This window comes from Bos taurus, chromosome 3 (assembly GCF_002263795.3).
Source record: "Bos taurus isolate L1 Dominette 01449 registration number 42190680 breed Hereford chromosome 3, ARS-UCD2.0, whole genome shotgun sequence".
Classification (NCBI taxonomy): domain Eukaryota; kingdom Metazoa; phylum Chordata; class Mammalia; order Artiodactyla; family Bovidae; genus Bos; species Bos taurus.
The window spans coordinates 100,330,759-100,356,619 of record NC_037330.1 but is presented as its reverse complement, the minus strand read 5'-3'; the positions used below and the strand labels follow the sequence as shown (position 1 = coordinate 100,356,619).

The following is a 25,861-nucleotide window of genomic DNA, read 5'->3' as shown; positions in this document are numbered from 1 at the left end:
GATCTTCCCAACCCAGGGATCGAACCCAGGTCTCCCCCCATTGCAGGTGGATTCTTTACCATCTGAGCCACAAAGGAAGCCCACAGATCTTACAGACATGAATAACAGGATACCAAACAATTGAAATCATCCAACCTACCTCTTCAAAGGAATATTTTTCTACGGTATGAAGAGCATCTTGTGTCTCATTCCACCCTCCAATAGCATAGATGCAATCATTGAGTGCAGCCACCCCAAGATATGCTCTTCTAGTTCCCATTGGAGGAAGTGGAGACCAGCGCTTGGAAAGTGGATCATAAACTTCAAAAGAACAAAGCTCTATTCCTTCATTGCTGATGCCCCCAACCACATAAATTAAACCTGAAAATGGAATATTTTTGCTCAGATGCTATAGAAAATAGGATACAAATAATTATAAAATGTGATAGTTGTGATTTAAGTTTGTTATCTGATACTTTACTTAATGCAGGGCTTCAAGAGAGAGAATTGACTTCTGTCCAATTTATCACGGCTCTCATTTAAACATGTTACAAAGAATTAGCGGTACGAATTTAAAGTGGCACTGAATTTTCAAAGAACTTAATGATGCTATGACAAAACAATCTGTCAGGCAAGAGTTTCCAATCCTATTGTTCGCTTAATCTCAAGTTCCAGATCCACTGCTATCGTGTATAAGTAAAAACGGAAGAGGAGAGGGATTTTGCCCTCTTAAAAAGTCATACACTTAAACTGGGAATGACATAACCCTGCTTGGTGAGAACCTAACTTTTGCTCAGGTGAACATAAAATAGAGAATTAAATTTAAATTAGAATAGTTCATGGCTAGATTAAGGTATTAGATACAGTACAGCAGACTGTAATTCAGAGTTTCTTATTAAATTTGATTTGCAACTAAAGATTCTGACAATCAACAATTACTTTTTGAGTGCTTACTGTTGTTGCTAGAGTTCTAAAGTTTTAAGTTTTACAGAATGACATTTTAAGAAACATAAGCTAAATGTTAGTAAACTTGAGTTCAAGCTCCAACTTTACTAGAAACCAACTATGAAAAAAGACAACTCACAGCCTCCTGATCTTCAGCTTCCTCATCTAAAAATAAAGGGGTTGAAATAGATAATATTCAAGACGCCTCTCCAGCTCTATGATTTCAGATGAGAAGATAAAAATAAATATAAAATAACTAGAGAACACTATAATATTAAACAATAGAACATAGTCTACACCATGTAATTTGAGCATTTAGATGCCAGCAGAAATCTGAGAAGGTACTCAGAAGGCAGAAAGAACTTGAGCTAGGAATGGAGCACCTGAGTTGTCATGTAACAATGGCAGACTGCTTCCTACTTTACAGCTATATATAAATGTGTTCCCCAAATCTGGAAAGAGAATTAGGTTTTATTCTAGAGTGCTTATTAAGTACCTCTCAGTGTACTGCTTGCTTGCTTATTCGCTCAGTCATATCTGACTCTTTGCAACCCTTTGGACTGTAGCCCGCCAGGCTCCTCTGTCCATGGGGGTTTTCAGGCAAAAATACGGGAGTGGGTTGCAATTTCCTTTTCCAGGGGGTCTTTCCGACCCAGGGATTAAACCTGTGTCTCCTGCATTGCAGGCAGATTCTTTACCTGCCGAGCCATCGGGGAAGCCTACAGGTACATATAAATGTGTTCCCCAACTCTGAACAGAGAATCAGGTTTTGTAGACAATTAATAAATGTCTGTTTACCATTTTAATATGTAGTACATTTTTCAAATCTGTGATAGCACTGTGTGTATACTGAATTACAACGTACCCTATTTAAAAAAACACTGAAGAAGCCTATGACACTATGAAGATTGTTCTTGATAATCTCTCCCTACTTAGAAATACTTGAAGGTTAAAGTGTTAGTTGCTCAGTCGTGTCCAACTCTTCGCAACCCCATGCCAGGGTCCTCTGTCCATGGAATGCTCCAGGCAAGGATACTGGAGTGGGTTGCCATGCCCTTTTCCAGGGGATCTTCCTGACCCAGGGATCGAACCCAGGTCTCCTGCATTGCAGGCAGATTCTTTACCAATTGAGAATCAGGGAAGCCCTAAGGCCTACAAGGGAGAGAAGAACGACAATAATGGATAACAGTTCAAATACGTATTTTGCTAATTAGGTATCTTTGCCCATCTGGAATTTTTAATTTTAACTTTACTTTGGAAAAAAAGATTTTATTTTGGTAATACAGAAATAAAGATATAAGAGGTTTAAAAATATAAGAGATTAGAAGCAAAACCTCCACACTGTTAGTGTCAATTATTCAAAACTAACAGGCAAGAGTTTCAGCAAGTTCCAGGAGTTGGTGATGGACAGGGAAGCCTGGTGTGCTGCAGTCCACGGGGTCGCAAACAGTCAGACATGACTGAGGGCCTGAACTGAACAGGCATAAAATACATTTTTGTGAAAATAAAGCCTCAAGCTCAAACAGTTGTTTAAAAAATACATTTTCAGGAAAAAGATTTTCTAAAGCAATTACCTTGCATTTCACAACACCCAAAGTAGTACCGTGACACAGCCATGTTGCCAACTACTTCCCATTTATTCTCATCAGGATCAAATCGTTCAACAGTGTTCCCTATCTCAGCTCCAACCCAACCACCTGGAACCAAATAAAAAATCTTATTTCCAGAATAAAGGAAACTTATTTATGAAAAGCACCTTAGAAAACATCTAATCTGACAACTTTATATTATGGATGATTATCATATGGACCAGAGAGGTTATGTGTCCAAGATTACAAGAAAAGGTAGAATTTGATTTTAAGTAGAACTTGGATGTTTCAACTCTCTGCCTATGTTTCACAAGCGATTTTAACAAACAAAACAAACCCCCAAACTTCAATCTATTGCATAAGAAATACAATATTTTACAAAACTATTTTTAAAAATAATATCTGCATATTCAGAACAGTCATCCTAATGACATTTAACAAGTCAGCTAAAATGCTCCTCCAGACATCTCATCTGTATTTTATCCTCATCTCCTTCTAAGAGTTCCACGCTTGACAGTATTTCCCAAGTAATATAATTTTGAGAATAAGAACTTTTAAAACTGAAGAGACACAAGTTTCTTATGGTAAGGAAGGAAAATTTCTAAAATAAGCAAAATTTGATTAAGAATTTAAATAATATTAGACATCTTTTAAATTGGAGAGAATAATTACCCAAAGCATAGATAGCCCCATAACATACACACACTCCCAAGCCACAGCGGGGGTGATTCATTGAAGCTACAGTCGTCCACTGTTTAGTAACTGGATCATAACATTCAGTACAGTCAAAAATCATTGAATCTTTTTCACCTGAGTCAAATAAGAGACACATATGAGAAGAATTAATAATGTTATTAGCCTAAAACCACAATACAATATTCAATGGCATTCTGTGTTGTCAGAATTCAACTATTACGTCTGATTTTATACTCTTCATTAAAATTTATTTGCCCACCATGTGTTATTTTGAATCATAGCACTGTCATTTATTAATGTCCACTTAATTAAGCAAAGTAGACTATTACCTGTTTCTAATTCCACCACCCAAACAATCCATGTAATTTCTGGGGATAAAGGTTGCATTTTGAAACTTCTATATTTTCACAGCTTAGATAGCAGGCTCTGCTACAATTTGAGTTTTAATGCAATGCTTATCTAACAACAAACAGAAAATGAAAAAAAAATTTTAAATAGCACTTAAAAATAGAATTTTAAATATAATATACCTAGAAGAAGTTAATGCAATCAAAGATTGTATATGGCTTGGCCCAAAAGTTTGTTCAGCTTTTTCTGTAAGATGTTATGGAAAAACCCAAATGAACTTTTGGCCAACCCAATATAAGACCTTTATGGATATAATTTATAAATTTTATTTAGATAAATTTTTAAATTAGTAGCTCAGACAGTAAAGTGTCTGGCTGCAATGCAGGAGACTTGGGTTTGATCCCTGGGTCGGGAAGATCCCCTGGAGAAGGAAATGGCAACCCACTTCAGTATTCTTGCCTGGAGAATTCCATGGACTGTAGCCTACCAGGCTCCAGGCTCCAGTCCATGGGATGGCAAAGAGTCGGACACGACTGAGTGACTTCACTTCACTTCAAATAAATGAAGAGATGTATCATGTTGATGAATTATAAGTGTCAATGTAAAGATGATTACTCCCAAAATGATTTACAGATTTAAAGAAATTCCAATATTTAAGAAACCTCTTTTTATTGCATTAAAATACACATAACATAAAATTTATCATCTTAACCATTTTTAAGAATATAGTTCAGTGATATTAAACACATTCACACTGATATACAGCCATCACAATCAGCCATCCCCATAATTCTTTTCATTTGTAAAACTGAACTCTATACCTACTAAATAGTAACTCTCCATTCTCTCCTCCTCTAGCCCCTGGCAAACACATTGTACTTTCTGTTTTACTGATTCTGACTATTCCAAGTATCTCATATAAGTAGAATCATACAGTATTATTTTAAAAATAGATTTGATGAACTAATTCTGAATTTTATATGGAAGTTTAAAAGAGGCAGAATAGCCAAGCACTCCCAAAAAGAATACTAAGGAGAGAGAAAATTCCCTATTAAATAAGCCTATCAGACTTAAAGTACAGCTATAACACCATAGGAATAGACATAGAGATCAATGGAATAGAAACAAAATTCTAGAATCAGATCCATGCGTATATGATTACTAGGTATATGAGATAGTTTGCATAGCAGAGCAACAGGTAAACAAAAATGCTGGGAATTGTTTTTATATATGTATATGGGGGAAATGAAACTAGTTCCTTACTAATATGATCTATAAAATTCAGTTACAGGTGAATTACAGACCTAAATGTAAATGGAAAAACTATAAAATTTTTTAAAATTAATAAAAGTATATATTTCATGACTTTTGAGTAGACAAGGATTTCTTTAAAAAGATATAAAAAATACTAACCATAAAAGGAAAATTATTATAGAGTTGGCTACATTAAAATTAAAAACATTCATTTACCAAAAGATATAATAAAGAGAGTAAAAGATGAAGCAGAAGAGTAGGAAAAGGTATTTTCAGTTCATATAATTTTATGAGAGCCTAGAATCTTGAATGTATACAAAACTCACTGTACAGAAAACAGTTAACAGAGCAAGCCTAAAACTGTCTATTCTTAGAAAGTCCTGCTTACAACATTGACCTCGAGTCTGGGAACATGGCTAGTAAACAGTTCCCTATACACATATAAGATTTTCCTTAATTGATAAACAGTGGCTTTTGTAGTGGTGAAAATGTCCTGAAATTAGTGGTGATGGTTGCACAATTTTGTGAATATACCAAAACCACTGAACTTAACACTCTCTATGGTGAATTTTATGATATGTGAATTATATCTTAATTTTAAAATATAATACGTAGAATAGTAACCCAGATACATACATATCTAGAAGGAAATAAACTGTTAACTGTGATTATCTCTTGGTGGTATGATTATACTATGGATGATTTTTATTTTCTTTTTCATATACCTCAGTTTCAGCAAAATTTTCTATAGCAAACATGAATTACTTTGATAACAAAATATTATTTGAAAATTATATTTTAAGTAATATGTTAAGACAGTAATGTTGACAGTAATATTAGCCTGCAAAGTCATGGCAGTTTTGAAAGGCTGCCATTTATGCTTCTGTGGTATCAGGAAAGGGATACATATATATGGAAGTGTCACACAGGACACTGTGACCCTACATTAAACACAACAGAGTTCATGCAACACAACTGCCAAAATGTACATAAAAAACCATGAGAGTTTCAGCCAAAGATTATATAGACTTATAGTCTTTATACTGACAAGAGGTTATTGCTCAAAACTCTAATTTCTTTGTTAGAATTTTCAGATGCACCATGACATTTATTGATTTAATAAACAGTTTAATAAACAGTTTTTGAGATGATTGCTTTCTCCAAAAAATAATAATCAAATATTATTTAATATCTCTCATTTTAAACTGACAATGTCATAGTTGTAAAATAATAGTAAGATTTTTGATATACAACGTTCAGTATTTGAGAATGACCCATAGAAATAAAGGGGAAAACTGGCTGTAAGAGTTAGAGATGATCTAACAAGATGCTTGCTATAAAGACAAATTACTTGAAAATAAATCTTGATATCAAAAGTGTTAGCATTTATTTCTCTTCAGATCCTTCTCTGATAATTGTTTTTCTCCCACATTCAAATTCCCTTTTATTTAATTTTTATTCATTAATCATTTTAGAATTCATAACAGTTTTAGAAACACAGTGATTTTAATTAAGAAATAAGTCCCAATGTCTAGCTGACATGGTTTTTACACACGCCACTGTCCAGAAAATTGGTTAATTAAAAATGATTCATAAGGGGATTTCCCTGGCAATAAAGTGATTAAGAATCTGCCTTGCAATGTAGGGGGTGCAGGTTCAATCCCTGGTCAGTGAACTAAGGTTCCACATGCCATGGAGCACAGCCAAAAAAAAAAAAAGATTTGTAATTCAGCTTTCAGAATTAAAATTTTTTTATCACGAACATTGACCTAAATTTTGATGCTACATTTTATGAATATTTTTCATAAAACCAAACCTAAGTCTTTTGACTGGTAACAAATCACAGTGTCCCTCTGGTATGAAATATTTAATATCATATGTTTCCTTTTTCTTCTTTAAATTTTATTTATTTATGGCTGCGACTGATCTTTGTTGATGGCTCAGTAGTTGTGGTACGTGGGCTTAGCTGCTCTGCAGCATGTGGGATCTTCCTGGACCGGGGATTGAACTGATGTCCCCTGAATTAACGGGCAGATTTACTGGACTACCGGGCAAGTCCTGTTTCCTTTTTCTTTCATTACTTTATTTAACAAATGTTTATTCGATTCAATTCAGCTCAGTCGCTAAGTTGCGTCCAACTCTTTGCAACCCCATGGACCACAGCATGCCAGGCCTCCCTGTCCATCACCAACTCCCAGAGTTTACTCAAACTCACGTCCATTGAGTCGGTGATGCCATCCAACCATTTCATCCTCTGTTGTCCGCTTCTCCTCCTGCCCTCAATCTTTCCCAGCATCAGGGTCTTTTCAAATGAGTCAGCTCATCCCATCAGGTGGCCAAAGTTTTGGAGTTTCAGCTTCAACATCAGTCCTTCCAATGAATACCCAGGACTGATCTCTTCTAGGATGGACTGGTTGGATCTCCTTGCAGTCCAATACTCTCAAGAGTCTTCTCCAACACTACAGTTCAAAAGCATCAATTCTTCAGTGTTCAGCTTTCTTTATAGTCCAACTCTCACATCCATACATGACCACTGGAAAAACCATAGCCTTGATGAGATGGACTACTGTTGACAAAGTAACGTCTCTGCTTTTTAACATGCTGTCTAGGTTGGTCATAACTTTCCTTCCAAGGATTAAGCGTCTTTTAATTTCATGCATGCAGTCACCATCTGTAGTGATTCTGGAGGCCAAAAAAATAAACTCAGCCACTGTTTCCACTGTTTCCCCATCTATTTCCCATGAAGTGATGGGACCGGATGCCATGATCTTCGTTTTCTGAATGTTAAGCTTTAAGCCAACTTTTTCACTCTCCACTTTCACTTTCAACAAGAGGCTCTTTAGTTCTTCTTCACTTTCTGCCATAAGGGTAGTGTCATCTGCATATCTGAGCTTATTGATATTTCTTTGGGCAATCTTGATTCCAGCTTGTGCTTCATCCAGCCCAGCGTGTCTCATGATGTACTCTGCATAGAAGTTAAATAAGCAGGGTGACAATATACAGCCTTGATGTACTCCTTTCCCAATTTGGAACCAGTCTGTTGTTCCATGTCCAGTTCTAACTGTTGCTTCCTGACCTGCATACAGATTTCTCAAGAGGCAGGTCAGGTGGTCTGGTATTCCCATCTCTTTCAGAATTTCCCACAGTTTATTGTGATCTACACAGTCAAAGGCTTTGGCATAGTCAATAAAGCAGAAATAGATGTTTTTCTGGAACTCTCTTGCTTTTTCCATGATCCAGCGGATGTTGGCAATTTGATCTCTGGTTCCTCTGCCTTTTCTAAAACCAGCTTGAACACCTGGAAGTTCATGCTTCAGGTATTGCTGAAGCCTGGCTTGGAGAATTTTGAGCATTACTTTACTAGCGTGTGAGATGACTGCAATTGTGTGGTAGTTAGAGCATTCTTTGGCATTGCCTTTCTTTGGGATTGGAATGAAAACTGACTTTTTCCAGTCCTGTGGCCACTGCTGAGTTTTCCAAATTTGCTGGCATATTGAGTGCAGCACTTTCACAGCATCATCTTTTAGGATTTAAAATAGCTCAGCTGGAATTCCATCACCTCCAGGAGCTTTGTTCATAGTGATGCTTCCTAAGGCCCACTTGACTTCACATTCCAGGATGTCTGGCTCTAGGTGAGTGATGACACCATCATGATTATCTTGGTCGTGAAGATCTTTTTGTACGGTTCTTCTGTGTATTCTTGCCACCTCTTCTTAATATCTTCTGCTTCTGTTAGATCCATACCATTTCTGTCCTTTCTTGAGCCCATCTTTGCATGAAATGTTCCCTTGGTATCTCTGATTTTCTTGAAGAGAGCTCTAGTCTTTCCCATTCAATTTTTTCCCTCTATTTCTTTGCACTGATCACTGAAGAAGGCTTTCTTATCTCTCCTTGCTATTCTTTGGAACTCTGCATTCAAATGGGTATATCTTTTCTTTTCTCCTTTGCTTTTCACTTCTCTTCTTCACAGCTATTTATAAAGTCTCCTCAGACAGCCATTTTGCTTTTTTGCATTTCTTCTTCTTGGGGATGGTCTTGATCCCTGCCTCCTGTACAATGTCACAAACCTCCATCCATAGTTCTTCAGGCACTCATCTATCAGATCTAGGCCCTTAAATCTATTTCTCACTTCCACTGTATAATCATAAGGGATTTGATTTAGGTCATACCTGAATGGTCTGGTGGTTTTCCCTACTTTCTTCAATTTCAGTCTGAATTTGGCAATAAGGAGTTCATGATCTGAGCCACAGTTAGCTCCTGGTCTTGTTTTTGCTGACTGTATAGAGCTTCTCCATCTTTGGCTGCAAAGAATATAATCAATCTGATTTCGGTGTTGACCATCTGGTGATGTCCATGTGTAGAGTCTTCTCTGTGTTGTTGGAAAAGGGTATTTGCTATAACCAGTGTGCTCTCTTGGCAAAACTCTATCAGCCTTTGCCCTGCTTCGTTCTGTACTCCAAGGCCAAATTTCCCTGTTACTCAAGGTGTTTCTTGACTTCTTACTTTTGCATTCCAGTCCCCTATAATGAAAAAGACATCTTTTTGGGGTGTTAGTTATAAAAGGTCTTGTAGATCTTCATAGAACCGTTCAACTTCAGTTTCTTCAGCATTACTGGTCAGGGCATAGACTTGGATTACCGTGAAACTGAATGATTTGCCTCGGAAACTAACAGAGATCATTCTGTCGTTTTTGAGATTGCATCCAAGTACTGCATTTCAGACTCTTGTTGACTATGACAGCTACTCCATTTCTTCTAAGGGATTCTTCCCCACAGTAGTAGATATAATGGTCAGTATTAGATTATAATGAGTTAAATTCACCCATTCCAGTCCATCCTAGTTCGCTGATTCCTAAAACATCGACATTTACTCTTGCCATCTCCTCTTTGACCTCTTCCAATTTGCCTTGATTCATGGACCTAACATTCCAGGTTTCTATGCAATATTGCTCTTTACAGCATAAGCACAACTACATCTATATATACTCCAGAGTATCCAGCAAAATATATAAGGCATTTAAGAATGTAGTCAACTTAAGAGTTATAGTCTAAAAATGGAAATAAGACATTTTTATTATTACCTCCAATTGCATAGACCATTCCTCCCAGAACTGCTACTCCCAGTCCACATCGAGCCTGATGAAGTGAAGACACAGTGGTCCAGTACTGGCTAAAGGTGTCAAAACGTTCTACACAACTGAGGGCTCTGCTATCGCTCCAACGACCCCCCTGCAATCGAGTATATCCACCTGAATAAAGAAAGGAAAGCAGGTACACAGCAAATCCCTTACTGCTAAATATGGAAATGGTAGTAACAAGAAAAATCTAGCCCTCTACATCTAGATTTTCAATAACTACTGCATAGTAAGGAATACATACTTTAGAGTCTGTCAGATGCACATCTATTATTCTTAAATGTACCAAGTCCTAAAAGATGATGGCTTAAATGCAATGAATTCAACCACAATATTCTACCACCTGGTCCTGGTCATAACTAAATGTTAGATAAAATGTAAATCTAGGAACTTGTTATCTAGGAAGTTTCATTGTGATTTCTATTCATGCACTGAGTCTTAGTTGTGTCACAAGAGATCTTTCATTGTGACATGCAGACCCTAGTGTAGAGCCTGGGCTCAGTATCTGCAGCTTGAGAGGTCAGTGCTTGTGGCACATGGGCTCTAGAGCTTGTGGGCTAAGCAGCTGCAGTGTGCAGACTTAGCTGCTCCATAGCATATGAGCTCTTACTTCCCCACCCAGAGACCGAACCTGTCTTCCCTGTACTGCAAGGTGGATTCTTAACCACTGAACCACCAGGGAAGTCCCTATTAATATCTTTTTCAATTAAAAAATAGTGAGGGTTGAAAGCCTTGTTTAACTGAACATCCCATTATAAAAAAGGTTAATGAATACTCAAAAATTATAATTTATATATAACAGTATATATAAAATTACACATGCAATGACATACATAGTATAAATTATGTTATACATAAAGTTCTTATATATAAATTAATTATGTATATAAATCTGGACAATTTGTTGTTGATATATATCAACATTTTAAATTCTATTTTAAATATTTTTTTTAATAGAGGAAATTCCCTGGCAGTCCAGTGTTTCAGACTCTGTGCTTTCACTGAGGTGGCCCAGGTTAAATTCCTAGTCAGAGAACTAAGATCCCTCAAGCTGTACAGCATGGCCAAAAAACTACACTACACTATACTACACTATAATAAAATACAAAATGTCCATACAATATTCCTTTGGATTGTCCTGCATCTCCACACTTTGGAGACCACTAGTTCCTGTTATCCCTAAAGACCATCTCAGACGCTGTGAATAGTTAATATGTTTGAGATTTATTTTCCTATTTCTCACTAGAATTCAAATATTACTTTTTAAAGCCACATATCTTAGGCAATTATTTGATAATAATTGGGTATCTAAGAACGCAAAGATTTAAATCACCAAATAATAGACATCAAATAAATATCTTTATTCTTAGATGTGTCCACTATACTATATAAATGCAATTTCTAAATCTGCAGCCTGTATGTGAAATTAAATATGCCTATTTGACATACATGCATATTCTCACATTTAATAATAACAAAACTTTTAAAGGTTTTGATCCTGAAAATAAAGATAATTTATATTACTTTTTAAAAGGTTCTCACCTACTGCATACAGGTACTTTCTTGCTTTCTTCCGAGGTCGAACCTTAGATGTCTGCAGAAAACTACAAAATTTGTTCTCTTTGGGAGATTTGCACACCTCACAGTACTCTTTCAAAAGTGTTTGCAATGCAACACGAAGATTAAAATCAGATATTCCTAAAGTAATGTTGAAAAAGATGTTTTAATCAACTTTTAAACAATATCGAAAAGACTTATTTCCATGAAAATGAAATACATTTAACAATCAAAAAATGAAAGCTCATCATCAAACATTGGAATTTGTTTCCTACAATACCAAATATTTTTTTACAGCTTTGGGGTATTGGAGTTTCAGCTTCAGCATCAGTCCTTCCAAAGAACACCCAGGACTGATCTCCTCTAGGATGGACTAGTTGGATCTCCTTGCAGTCCAAGGGACTCTCAAGAGTCTTCTCCAACACCACAGTTCAAAAGCATCAACTCTTCGGTGCTCAGCTTTCTTCACAGTCCAATTCTGACATCCATACATGACCACTGGAAAAACCATAGCCTTGACTAGACAGACCTTTGTTGGCAAAATAATGTCTCTGATTTTGAATATGCTATCTAGGTTGGTCATAACTTTTCTTCCAAGGAGTAAGCGTCTTTTAATTTCATGGCTGAAATCACCATCTGCAGTGATTTTGGAGCCCAGAAAAATAAAGTCTGACACTGTTTCCCCATCTATTCACCATGAAGTGATGGGATCGGATGCCATGATCTTCATTTTCTGAATGTTGAGCTTTAAGCCAACTTTTTCACTCTCCTCTTTCACTTTCATCAAGAGGCTCTTTAGTTCTTCACTTTCTGCCATAAGGGTGGTGTCATCTGCATATCTGAGGTTACTAGTATTTCTCCTGGCAATCTTGATTCCAGCTTGTGCTTCTTCCAGCCCAGCGTTTCTCAGTGGTAGCCAAAATCCGCAGTAGTGAGATATATCCTTGGTTGGGTAAGTAGGTCTTGATATCAGATTAATAATTGCATCTCACCAAGAGAGAGGTCAGAGTCCAGGCCCATAGGCAAGGACCTTAGCCTGAGCAGATATCTATTCTTTCACCACCCTCTTGCCTCAAGCTAGAAAGAAGTGGTGAGAACACAATACATAGCAATTAAATTTTAGGTGGGATAAAGAGAGTAGTAATATCAAGATTGCCAGGAGAAATATCAATAACCTCAGATATGTAGATGTGTATGTGTGCATGCTAAGTCACTTCAGTCATGTCAACTCTGTGCGACCTTATGGACTGTAGCCCACCAGGCTCCTCTGTCCAGGGGATTCTCCAGGCAAGAATACTGGAGTGGCTTGCCATGCCCTCCTCCAGGGGATCTTCCCAACCCAGGGATCGAACCAGGACCATCTCCTTTGTAATTAGCAGGTGGATTCTTTACCACTAGGTGGGAAGCCCCCAGATATGCCGATAACACTACCCTTAAGGCAGAAAGCAAAGAGGAACTAAAGGGCCTCTTGATGAGGTGAAAGAGGAGAGTGAAAAAGCTGGCTTAAAACTCAACATTCAGAAAACTAAGATCATGGCATCTGGTTCTATCACTTCATGGCAAATAGATGGGGAAACAGTGGAAACAGTGACAGACTTTATTTTCTTGGGCTCCAAAATCGCTACAGATGGTGACTGCAGCCATGAAATTAAAAGACGCTTGCTCCTTGGAAGAAAAGCTATGATAAACCTAGACAGCGTATTAAAAAGTAGAGACATTATTTTGCTGACAAAGGTCTGTATAGTCAAAGCTATGGTTTTTCCAGTAGTCATGTACGGATGTGAGAGTTGGACCATACAGAAGGCTGAGTGCTGAAGAATTGATGCTTTTGAACTGTGATGTTGGAGAAGGCTCTTGAGAATCCCTTGGACAGCAAGATTAAACTAGTCAATCCTAAAGGAAATCAATTGTAAATATTCATTGGAGGGACTGATGCTGAGGCTGAAGCTCCAATACTTTGCCCACCTGATGTGAAGAACTGACTCAGTGGAAAAGACCCTGATGCTGGCAAAGATTGAAGGCTGGAGACGAAGGGGACAACAGGGGAACAAGATGGTTGGATGGCATCACCAACTATCACCAACTCAATGGACATGAGTTTGAGTAAGCTCTGGGAGATGGTGAAGGACAGGGAAGCCTGGCGTGCTGTAGTCCATGGGGTCCGCAAAGAGTTGAACACAACTGAGCAACAACAACAAATACCAAGATAGAAAATGTGTCATGGAGAATTATCAGAGCAAGCAGATTTGAACAGAGTTGCCAAATTAAGCATGAGCAGTATATCAAGAAATAGCAATACAACTATTTAAATATACCCCAGAAAAAAAAAAGAGAAAGTGACTGAAGAATTCAGTTTGGAAGAAAACATTAGCCACATAACAGAAACAGATTCTCTATATACAAGATAGATTTATTTTTAAGAATAAAGATCCTATATGCAAAAAAAAAAAGGCTCAAAGACAAAATGAGGTGCATTGCTAAGGAAATAAAGTGACAGTAGTGCAGACATAATAAATTAGAAGCAAGAAACTAATTAGACAAAAATCAAATTGGCAATTTGGAGTAAAGACTTAAGAAAACAAATGTGAGCATAGAGCAAAAGACAAAATATTTTAACATTCAGTTCAGTTGCTCAGTCATGTCCGACTTTTTGCAACCCCATGAACTGCAGCATGCCAGACCTCCCTATCTATCACCAACTCCGGGAGTTTACTCAACAACTCATGTCCATTGAGTCAGTGATGCCATCCAGCCATCTCATCCTCTGTTGTCCCCTTCTCCTCTCGCCTTCAGTCTTTCCCAGCATCAGGGTCTTTTCCAATGAGTCAGTTTCTCACATTTGGTGTCCAAAGTATTGGAGTTTCAGCTTCAATATCAGTCCTTCCAATGAATATTCAGGACTGATTTCCTACATTATAAGATGATAAATACGAAAGACAAAAAAGTTTCCAATACAAGGATGAAGACCACCAAAGGAAACGTTAGAAATATTCAGGAATTTCACAAAGGAAAAATTTTCCAAAATGAAGGAAAAATTGCTGCATACCACAGGGCATGACCAAAAAAAGGAAAAGGGTATATGATATAGTCTAAGGAAAAATGGCAAATTTGAACACAAATCAAGAATAATGAAAGAGAATTCTTTAGCCATCCAAGCAGAAAAAGCAAGTCATTGGGGAAAAAAAAAACACTCCTTACAAACGTAGGGTGGAGGTAGAGGTTGGGGGAATGCTCAAAAATTAAGCATATTGTACCCACACAGATATCTGTTAAATTTAAAAGGTAACAGAAATTCTCAGATATGAGGAAAAAAATCAGCAAATACAGTAATCATGAACCTTTCTTAGAAAAAAAAAATCTTGGTGATGAAATTTAACCAACCAAATGACGAATCAAAAAAGAAAGCTCAGGGAATTCCCTGGCAGTCCAGTAGTTAGGATTCGGTGCTTTCACTGTGATGACCTGGGTTCAATCCCTTGTGGAGGAAGTAAGATCCTGCAAGCAGTGCTGCAGGGCCCCAAAATAAAGGAAAGTTCAGGAACAAAAAGCCTACTGTTAAAAAACTGGTACAGAGCATTAAATCCACTTAAATATACAATAAAAGCACAGAGCTAGGAGGATTTGAAAAGTATCTATATAAGGGCTATGTAGACCTTGAAGCAGTTAAGGAGAAAAATAACAATACTAATTACCTCATATTTCACAGCAGAGAATCTAAACTTTAAAATTGAAACACAAAATGAAACTATGGTTTCACCTTTTAATGAAGCTCATCTTTTTGTTTTTATTATGTAAAAACTTTTTAGAATGAATACTTCTTGGGATTAAATAAACATTTATCTAATTAGTTTCTTCTTTGTTAACTTTTAGTGAGATTTAGGTATATTTTTTGTATTATAAATAGTATGATAGAATGATTCTTATTCTTGTAAATTTTTTTTCTATCCATCCTTGCAACCATACACCCACCCATCATCCATTCTCCTATACAGAGACATCTAGAATGATGTTTAATGAATGTTAATTATAACTCTTTCTGTATGGTGAACTTTGGGTTATCTGTTGTTTGCTTTTTTAATAATTTATTACCTAAAGTTTTTATAAGAGCATGTACCATTTTTAAAAAGTAAAATCATTCTCTAAAATGCAAGAAAAAGATATGTTATCATATACTAATAATATTAAATTACCTGAATTATACACCATAGGGGAAAATCTACACATTTCACATAATACAATTTAACCATTTCAATGAAGTCTTTTGCTCCCTCATTGAATTTTGTGGTAGAGTCTCATTAGTTTTCTGTATAAATTGTCCATCTTTTCTCTAAAAAGATCAGAGATAAAGTTTCAAAAATACTGAAAAATAGTAAGGTTGCCTTTGGAAAATATCCTCCATTTATTTCTCCCTTGCTTCCCTGCAGTTGTATTCCAGTGAAATGTCCTTAGGTGATAACTACTGGGCAGTACAAGACTTTAATATTATGACACTAAAAAGCCATAGGAAAACATGCCCCAATTCCAGGGAACTTCCCTTCAGTACTTCGTATCTGCAGCACTTTGCAAAAGTCAACTCAACCATGAAAGCCTTTGTCCCACTCCTAACTTCTCACATGATACACACAAAAAACATGTCTGGATAATTCTTCTCTTGCTTTAGCATTTAAATATAGTCAGTCTTCATTTTTTGTAGATTCTTTACTTATGAATACATCTACTCACTAACATGAATTTTCAACCCAAATCAACACTCACAGCGCTTTCTTGCTGGTTCACAGACATGCCATACAGTGGCAAAAAATTTGAATCACCTAACATCCATGCTTCCAGGTGAGACCGAAAGAGGCGACATTCTGCCATCGTATTTCAGTTCTCACTATAAACAACTGTCCTCTTCACATTCTATTTAGCATCATGGCACTTTGTATTTTCTGTTGGCCTTTTCACTGTTTAAAACAGTCCCTAAGCATACTGTGAAAGTACCATGTCTAGTGTTTGTAAGTGCAAGAAGGCTGTGATGTGTCTTGCAGAAGCCTAACATGTGTTAGGCTTCACTCAGCCTTCAGTTGTAGTTTTGTTGGCCATGAGTTTAATGAATCAACAGTATATATTAAATGAGGGGGTTTTGACAGACGCACACAAAAAAACAAGTTTATGTATTGATCAGGTGACAAAAATTTTGTGACCAGAGGCTTGTAAGAACTTACCTCATGCTTTTCTTAGGAACAATGGTTCAGTATTTGCTGATCACTGTTCTTGGTAAATTTATAGAGGATAACTACCACAAATAGTAGTAGTCAGTGAGAACTAACTATATAGTAGTAGTAGTAGTCAGTGAGTAATGACTATATATATGAATAATGAGAATTAATGATATATACATTAATACAAGATATCACTGAGAAAAAATTACAAATTTCTGTTGACACTGTTAAAAGTGGAAAAACCTAAAAATCCACATTAAATATAATTATATCATATAATTACAACTTTAATGCTAATACTATAATTAATTCATAGTAAAATATTTGTAATTCAGTCACATCCTAAATGACAAGAGTTAAAGCTTCAAATCTTGAAACTGGTCCAAAGTAGTTTTTAAAAATAAATTTAAATATTATTTTTCTAATATAAAGATAAAATTTATTTTATACTATGGTGAAAAGTGTTTTCAAAGTTTAGAACTTAAATATATTCAAAGGCTACATAGAAGCTGTATTATTATATCAATATACAATTAATTTTATAATGAGAGGACTTATAGGATGTATTGAGTTTTGGTTTTGTGTTCAGCATATATAGTTTTCCTTAAATGTTTAGGTTTTGCTGAATTTTTCAAAGTGGCAAGAAGAAATCTTACGCTAAAATAATTAGTACTACTACCAAAAATAGCCGCAGTATTTTAGCTCTGTCAATAAATTCCTCTCCCTTGGTAGTTAACCTCAAGATAAAGATCTGATTAAAATATGCAGAAATACTGAAATGCTACTGTACCTACAAAATACAAAAGTTGTATCTTACATATAATAACCATTCAATAAATGTTTGCTATTGAAGTGAAAAATGAAAACACTATCACATTTCAAAGAGAGGAAAGGTCACTGGATAAAACTAATTTAACATGGAACAAAAAAATTACCTTCTATGTACTTTACAAGTCTCTGAGGAGGTAATAAAGGGAATCGAATTGGGTCCAGCACTTCCACCACATGTTTTCTTCTCTTTCCTAGATCTTTCAGTATCCACTGCATTGCAGCTAAGAAGACCTGGTATTCATCCTCGATGCTAAGCTCTTCACTTCGCAAAATTTTGATCAGCTGATCTTTTGTAAGTGCCAGGAACTCTTCCCCACTATGCACCTCCAAGAAATGGACATGAATGTAGTTTTCTGTAAATTCCAGAAGATCATGGCAGGCAATCTGCTCAGAGAACTGAAAGATCCCAATGCAGTTCAGTGGATCAATTTGTCCTTTCAGAAATTCACAGCAAAGATTAACGACTTCAGTCAACTGTAGCATGTCTGCTGCAACAATCAACTCCTGGACATTATTCACGCCTATGTTCACTATACCTAGGGAAGTAGGGAGACAAAATGACCAATAACATAAAACAAACATTTGACTTATATTCAAAAAGCATTATACTTGATTCCACTGATAGCTCAGGCTTTGTGGGGGTAGAAGAATACTAAGTAAAAGGCAACAAAGAACTTGTAGAAAGGTGCAAAACCTAAGTGATAATAGTACTGCACATGCATGGAGCACTTAACAATGAACCAGGCACAGCATAATTGCTCTATACATTCACTTAACCCTCCATATAACCCCATACAGTAGGATTTCCCCCTTATATTAAGAAAACAGAATTGGAAAGTTAAAGTAACTCAACTCTTTGTCACACGGTTAAGTGAGATGCAATGTAGGGAGTGACATCAAAGTCCATGCTTTTAACATAGGGCTATATGCATCTAACAAACATTTGACTGAGGCACAGGAGTGAGTAAGACATGGGCCATATTCTTCATTACAATCAAGTGCCATATAAATGTTAATTTTTAATGTGAGGTAAAACCAAGAGTCCATAACATATGAGAAGTTTTAAGCATTTAACATTTAAGTAACTATATATACCAATCTCCTTCCAGAGGGCTTCACTTTCATATACTTATATGATGACTTTGGAAAGAGATCAAATACTCAATTATATTTAGAAAGAAAAGGATAAACTCTCCATTCAATCTTTTTCTTTTTTTTTTTTTTTGACCTAGCTGGGTCTTAGTTGCAGCATAGGGAATCTTTGTTGCTGTGTGCAGGATCTAGTTCCCTGACCAGGGATTGAAACTGGGCCCCCTGCATTGGTTGACTGGATTCTTAACCAATGAACCACCAGGGAAGTCCCTCCATTCAATCTCATAATTTCCCTTTATCCCTTTTAAAACATTCAACTAAACTGTGTGTTTGTATTCTCAATTAGATTTATAAAGTCTGTTAAGAAAAAGCTTGCCCTTTCTGTATTTCTAAACACAAGAAAAAGCTTGCCCTTTCTGTATTTCTAAGAGTCATGTCCGACTCTTTGCGACCCCATGGACTACAGCCTATCAGGCTCCTCTGTCCATGGGATTTTCCAGGCAAGAGTGCTGGAGTGGATTGCCATTTCCTTCTCCAGGGGATCTTCCCGACCCAGAAATAGAACCCGGGTCTCCTGCATTGCAGGCAGACGCTTTACCGTCTGAGCCACCAGGGAAGCCCCTTCTAAACACTACGTGCCCCCAAAATTTATTATATATGAATGAATGGCCAAAGACACTACGGTGAGAGGGAGAATATGGCTTGTTAAATGCAAATAGGGAATTTTCCAAAAGTATAAGAAATGGAATTCACCATGGGAATAAACAGTAGTGGCTGCAGAGAAACCTAAGACTTAATTGAATGAAATGAGAGTTCATTACAAATTTGGAGAAGATAACATCATGGGTTGTGATGGAAGGTAACTGAAGGAATGGTATTGGATGAAGCCAAGGATTACTTAAGAGTAACAAAAAGAATGCCCTACAACTTAGTAAGTCTTTACAGGTTATTAAAAGCCCTTTTACAGCAACAACAACAAAAAAACAAAATACTCAATCAAAAAATGGTCAGAAGACCTAAATAGGTATTTCTCCAAAGAAGACATACAGATGGCCAACAGGCACATGAAAAGATGTAAGGCAGAAAAGTATAAAAATGAAAATCAAACGTTTTCCCATACACAGACATACACTATTTTTTTTCTGACTTGCCAGTAGTGTGGAGCCCTAACCCCTGATGCCTGGGAATTCCCTATATTAACACTTTAGTGTATCTCTTTCAAATCTAGTTTTCCATATGTATTTACACTACATATAATACTTACATGGGCTTCCCTGGTGGCTCAGTGGTAAAGAATCTGCCTGCCAATGCAGGAGTCACAGGTTCAATCCCTGGGTCAGGAAGATCCCCTGGAGAAGGAAATGGCAACCCACTCCAGTATTCTTGCCTGGGAAATCCCATGGATAGAGGCGCCTGGCAGGCTATAGTCCACAGGGTTGCAAAAGTCAGACACAACTTAGCAACTAAACAACAACAATATAATACTTACATACCTGTGTAAATGAAATCTAAAAGTATTTGAAAGATTCCAGCTTCAATTCCTAGAATCTGTACAACATCTTTCGAGGACTCCTTCATTCCTCCAGTGAACAAAGCTGCAAAGTAAGGACTACTGGCAGCCAAAACCAGCCGATGAACTTTAAAAGTTTCCTTCCCAACTTGCAGCTCCACATCACAGAAATGCTCTCCATTCCTCATTTTATTGATCTGAGCCAAGATGAGTTGAGCATGTTTATCTAATGAAAAATGACTATCACCAGCCTTGGCACAGCCCTCATTAGCCATGATGATGATAGATCAATTAAAAGGACTGTGGCCCATAATCTGGTCCTACCCTGAAAAAAAGAAAGAGACCAAGCAACAAGTTTTTGTGTTTAGCATGTCTTCTGTTCATATACATATGAAACATTCCCTATCCTCAAGGAAATGAAAATCTATTTAGGGACATAAAACACACATGAAACTAATAAGGACTAAACTGTGTGGTGCTATTCCTAACAGGGTTTCAGAGAAGGGAGTGAATAATACGGTCTAAAATAACTGGAGAACGCCTCACAGCAGAAATGGAACCCCAACTGGATATTGAGTGACAGTGTATTAAGGTATGAGGAGACGGTGAACTAAAGAAAACAAGGAAAGGCACAAAGGTAGAAGGATAGCCTTGTACACTGTGGTAAGGAAGCACACACGGCAGTCAAAACGAACTTTCAAAAAGCAATTGTGGGGCTTCCCTGGTGGCTCAGTAGAAAAGAATCTGCCTGCCAATGCAAGAAACATGAGTTTGACCCCTAGTCCAGGAAGATCTACATGCAGAGGAGCAACTAAGCCCATGCACCACAACTACTGAGCCTGTGCTCTAGAGCCCAGGAATCACAATTACTGAGCCCAGATGCCCTAGAGCCCATCCTCTGCAACACAGAAGCCACCACAATGAGAAGCCCAAGGACCACAACTACAGAGTAGCCCCAGCTCACCACAACTAGAGAAAAGCCAGTGCAGCAAGACCCAGCACAGCCAAAAATAAATAAATGAGTAATTATTTTTTTAAAAAAAGGAACTTAAGTGTTCTCTTTTTTTTTTTTAAGCAATTGTGATCAGGCCAACTGTCTGCTTAAAATCCTTCAATTTGTTCACTTCCTTTAGCACAAAAAAGACCTTCAAATTTCATCTCTGTCTACCCATCCAATCCTACCTCCTATAATCCTCTTTGAATACTTTTAATACTCCAATAAAATCTAACAGTTTGCAGTTCTCTAAAGGCATCTCTTTCATGATACCCTTTCCCAGCTTTTCTGTCTGGATCTTTGTTATAATTAAAGACTGTTCAAACTTAATATCCTCCAGGAAATCTTCCCTGTTCCTCTCTCCTCTGGGTTTGGTGCTCACCCTAACCATACCTAATTTACCGCCCATTATCACAATCTGGGGGCTTCTCTAGTAGCTTAGTGGTAAAGAATCCACCTCTAGGAGATGCAGGTTTGATCCCTGGGTCAGGAAGATCTCCTGGAGAAGGAAATGGCAACCCACTCCAGTTTGCCCAGAAAATCCCATGAACAGAGCCTAGCAGGCCATGGGGTTGCAAGAGAGTTAGACACAACTTAGTAACTAAACAACAACAATCACAGTCTTCCTTGTCACCCTACTCCCTATGAACACACACATAGGGAGTAGGACTGAAAGCTCTCCAGAGAGCTCAAAAAACAAGTCTGAAACACGACTATTGTCGTGTTTATTCTTAATAAACCTATAAAGGTTCACGTTCAAACTTGCTTGACTTTTCAGAAAGTCCTTACTTTCTGAAAGTTCCCTGAAAGACAATTCTTTTGGAACTATCTTTCATAGCTGTGAAATAATAATAGCTTAGGTTGTTTTTGTTTAATTCTGACAACTTTTTTACACATTATGCCAATTGTAATTCTCACAATAATTAAGAGGCTGGAAGAAAAGATATTGTTATTCGAAATAAGAGAAGGAAACTGAAGCTCAGTTTCCCAAAGACACAGTGTTAGTACAATGACAGTCCTAATATTTAAACCCAGGTCTGACTCTAAATCCTGGGGTTTTCCCATCATATCATGTGCACAGAAAGAGCTTTGAAACCCAGGCAAGTAAGTTTGAACATGAACCTTTATAGGTTTATTAAGAATAAACATGACAATAGTCATGTTTCAGACTTGTGTTTTGAGCTCTCTGGAGGATATGCTAAGAGGTAGGAAAGTCTTAGAAAAGAGACTTCCAGCTTCAACAATGAGAATCAAAGGGATAAATCCAAGTTACTTTTTGAAAAAAGAAACCATGAGATCCAGTTATATAAGAGGTATCGAGATGAAGCACAAGAGAAATCTAAGATGACAAAGGCATTTAGGTATCAAGGAAAACTAGTCGACTAACAGAAATGGTGGGAGCAGCTAAGTTTTCAGCATTCAGTAAAACTTATCAAAGTAAAAATAACTAAGCTGATTATTATGATTACTTAGGAATTAACTTCTTGAGAAACTTGACTGAAAAGTTCCAAGGTAGCTGCTAAAACTTCACATCAGCACCAACATAAATGTCAATATATTACATTTAACTTACACAGAAAAAGTGTATTTCTCTCTAGATAGAAATTTGATCTGCAGATATTATTAAACATGGCACCGCAGTCAGGCTTTTTCTGTTTTAGATTTCTTCCTGTCAGCAGATTCTGGAATCAGCGATTTGTTTAATTACAAGGTACCTCCTCTGCCTCCAACTTCAGGGCATCAAGCATAGCTTGAGATAAAACGCTGCCTCTTGGTACAAAAAAGTGACTGAATATCCATCCACTCTGGCAGCAGACAGCAGAAATCCTCCTTCACTACTACTACGCTTCTTAGTAACTGCTGATACTATCCCACGGCCAGTGCAGTAATTCATTCCAAAAGAAGATACGTGGTGTCACCCCATTTCCAAAAGGAAAGAGCTTAATATAGGGCCATCGCATAGGGGTGTAAGGGACGCGCCTCAACAGACACAAATTTGAAAGGTGGATTATTAAGGAAATGGTGGAGACGCTCAGAGGAAGCAAAGAGAATCTATGTTTAGTGGCCTCAAAATCACTGCTTCGAGCATCTGGAAGCTGCTTCACTCAGCAAAGGGTGTCAAAAAGAAGCCCAGGACGAGCGAGCGTCCAAAAAAAAAAAGAGGCTCTTTGTGCTTGATTTGGAGGCTGGACCCCGAGAGCTACTCCTGGGATGCTGCGCCACTAAAGGCAGATAAACGATCTGGCCCTACCTAAACGGCCGGGAAGGCATCTCAGATGGCTCTGGCATGAGGTCTGACGAAATCAGACCGGCCGGGGCTCGGCCTCGGATTCCCCAGTAGGGGCGGGGAGACGAGAAGCAGGTGGAGACCGGACTAGACGACGCTCCGGTGAGGGCGAAAACACTTCGATTATTAGAGGCATGCCTGAACGGCAGGAGGAAGCCAGTTCCAGAGGCTCCTCGCACGCTCCTCCACAAAGACAGAGGCGAGGACGAAACTCCCAACCCAGTCACAGATGCCCCCGGGACGCGGGCCCTTCTTACCCGCCGCTTCCCCTTCCCGCCGGCGCCCGCTCAGGCTCTGCGCGCGCAGCCGCGATCCGCTAGCGCGCAGAGTGGGCGGGGAAAGCCCGGCGGGGTGACTAGGCAGTGCGGTCCGCGGCCGGGTGCTGGAGGTGAGGCGGGTCTGGGGAGTGGGCCTGTCCGCTTCGCTGGCCAGGCCCGTCTGCGCGTGCGCACTGCTCTTCCGCTCCCGGGGAGCGGCGCCTCCTGGTGCTACTTTGCGGCGGCGCTCGGCTGGTGCTTGATTACTCACAGGCAACGGTCCAGCGGCCAGCCTAACCCGCCTGTGGAGGCTGGCGGACTCGCCGTTTCCACGCCGCCTACCCTTTCTCGATTCTTGTGGCGTCCCAGACAGCCAGCGATCATCCGTGCTGAGAGTCGGGACCTAGTCTCCTCACGCAGCCTCTGACGCTGCTCCCAGAGAGTCCACAACTGTCTAGATGTGGCTCAGATGGTAAAGAACCAGCCCGCAATGAGGGAGACCTGGGTTCTGTCCCCGGGTTGGGAAGATCCCCTGGAGAAGGGAATGGCTACCTACTCCAGACGGGCCTGGTGCAGGCCATGGTGTTGCAAAGAAACGGACACGATTGAGCGACGAACACTTTCTCTTCACATAAAGGACTTAGAGTTTGCACTTCCAGGCCTATCCATCCCTCCAAAACTGTTGAGTACCCCACAGAGAGAACATTCAGAGTAGAAGTCAGTCCAAGACCTGGATAAAGTCATTTCTGCAGTGAAAGGAATTACAAGTTTATCTATCATTTCCTTTTCTGCTAGGTACAATGTTTTCCTCTTTTTTTGTTATGTATTTATTTGTAAGAATCTTTCTTAGAAATTCTGTAGCCCTGTTATTTAAGTTTGCAACAAATAATTTTCCTCAGGGAGGTTTACAAAGCAGCATACTTCTCATTTGCATGTGTGTCTCTGAAGAGGAAAACTGTGGAATCTTTTCAAAATGATACACACACAGACACACACACACAACACCCCCACATGCCCCGCATTCCTCACTCACTACCCGACACTTCTCAATTCCTTGCCATTCACTCAGATCATCTTCTGAGTCTCTGCACTGTGAGTGGATGTCTACTTTGACTGAAGGGACAACTTAAACGTCCAGTTATTGAAACTGTTGAACCTCATAATGTGGCACATTTTTAAATGGCTTTCAAACCTTTTGACCCCAGCCCACAGTGAACAAAAATATTCTATAACAAATCCGATAACCACATGCATACCACATAGATAAATAAAACAAAAATTTCACAAAACTCGTGTTGGAGAGGGGGAAATTTCCCCCTCTGTGCATCTTGATTTCTTGTGGCTGGACTGGTAATAAAATGACACAAGACAAAACTTAGGAAAAAAAGAAACAATTTTAATTGTTCACAAGACCACTCATAGAAAGGGGCCTAAGAAGTGGCTAAAGCAGATAGCTTTTATAATTTTAGACAGAAAAATTTATGAGGAATTGACAGGACAAAGAAACTAGGTTTTGGGAGTTCTATTAGCGAAAAATCTAAACAGAGTTTGGGCTTGGGGTAGTAAATTAGAGGAAGTAATAGTTTGTTTATACAGGCTTGCTGGTCTGAATTCCCTATCTCTGGAGATAAGAGTGTTCTTCTAGCTCCATATGCAGGGAGTGCACCTGTCACATGAGAGATTTATTTCCTGCTTTCAGGGAGATAGAAAGAAGGGTCAGAGTGTCCCTCTTGTGTTGGCCATCTCTTAAGCTACTTTAATTCAAAATAATCAATATGCCACTGAGGTATATTTGTGTGCAGCTACCCAGGACCCCAACACATAATTATACTTACTACCAACAATGCACTAAATTTCTATTGCTTCTTTTTTATTTCTTACAAAAAAAAAAAAAAAAGATGCTGAAAGGGAATTGCTGTTGGGAAAAATTGTCAAAGATGGAAATGAACAAAAGATACTTTCCAATGTAAGCCTGGGCATTGAGCATTTTCTAAGTAGGAAGGATTCAAATCCAAAGGGATGTCTTTCTGTCAACTGAAATAGTTTACAAGAAAACTTACAGTATTTAAAATAATTCTTGTCCACCTTGAGGAAAAGATACTCCCAAGCATTATATTTTATTGACCTATAGGATAGTAAACCACTTTTGCCTCTGTTAGTGAATTCATTTTAATATTCTTGTTT

General features: G+C 38.1%; 1 protein-coding gene across 5 annotated transcripts in view; it reads right to left on the bottom strand.

Annotated features, from left to right (window-relative positions):
• The window catches only part of IPP (intracisternal A particle-promoted polypeptide), a 37,194-nt gene extending 13,373 nt beyond the window's left edge, over positions 1-23,821 (bottom strand). The window contains exons 1-8 of one of the 5 annotated variants that reach the window (XM_059884925.1): positions 22,707-23,821; positions 20,123-20,464; positions 17,642-18,073; positions 11,488-11,643; positions 9,892-10,059; positions 3,186-3,323; positions 2,499-2,621; positions 140-360 (exon numbers count right to left, since the gene is read on the bottom strand). In XM_059884925.1, coding sequence (XP_059740908.1) covers positions 140-360; positions 2,499-2,621; positions 3,186-3,323; positions 9,892-10,059; positions 11,488-11,643; positions 17,642-18,073; positions 20,123-20,414 — 1,530 coding nt within the window. In that variant the 5' untranslated portion in view covers positions 20,415-20,464; positions 22,707-23,821. The remainder of the gene's footprint in view (positions 1-139; positions 361-2,498; positions 2,622-3,185; positions 3,324-9,891; positions 10,060-11,487; positions 11,644-17,641; positions 18,074-20,122; positions 20,465-22,706) is intronic. The other 4 variants (XM_059884926.1, XM_005204873.5, XM_024989806.2 and 1 more) reach the window with 4 other exon arrangements.
• Positions 23,822-25,861: the final 2,040 nt, after the last annotated feature.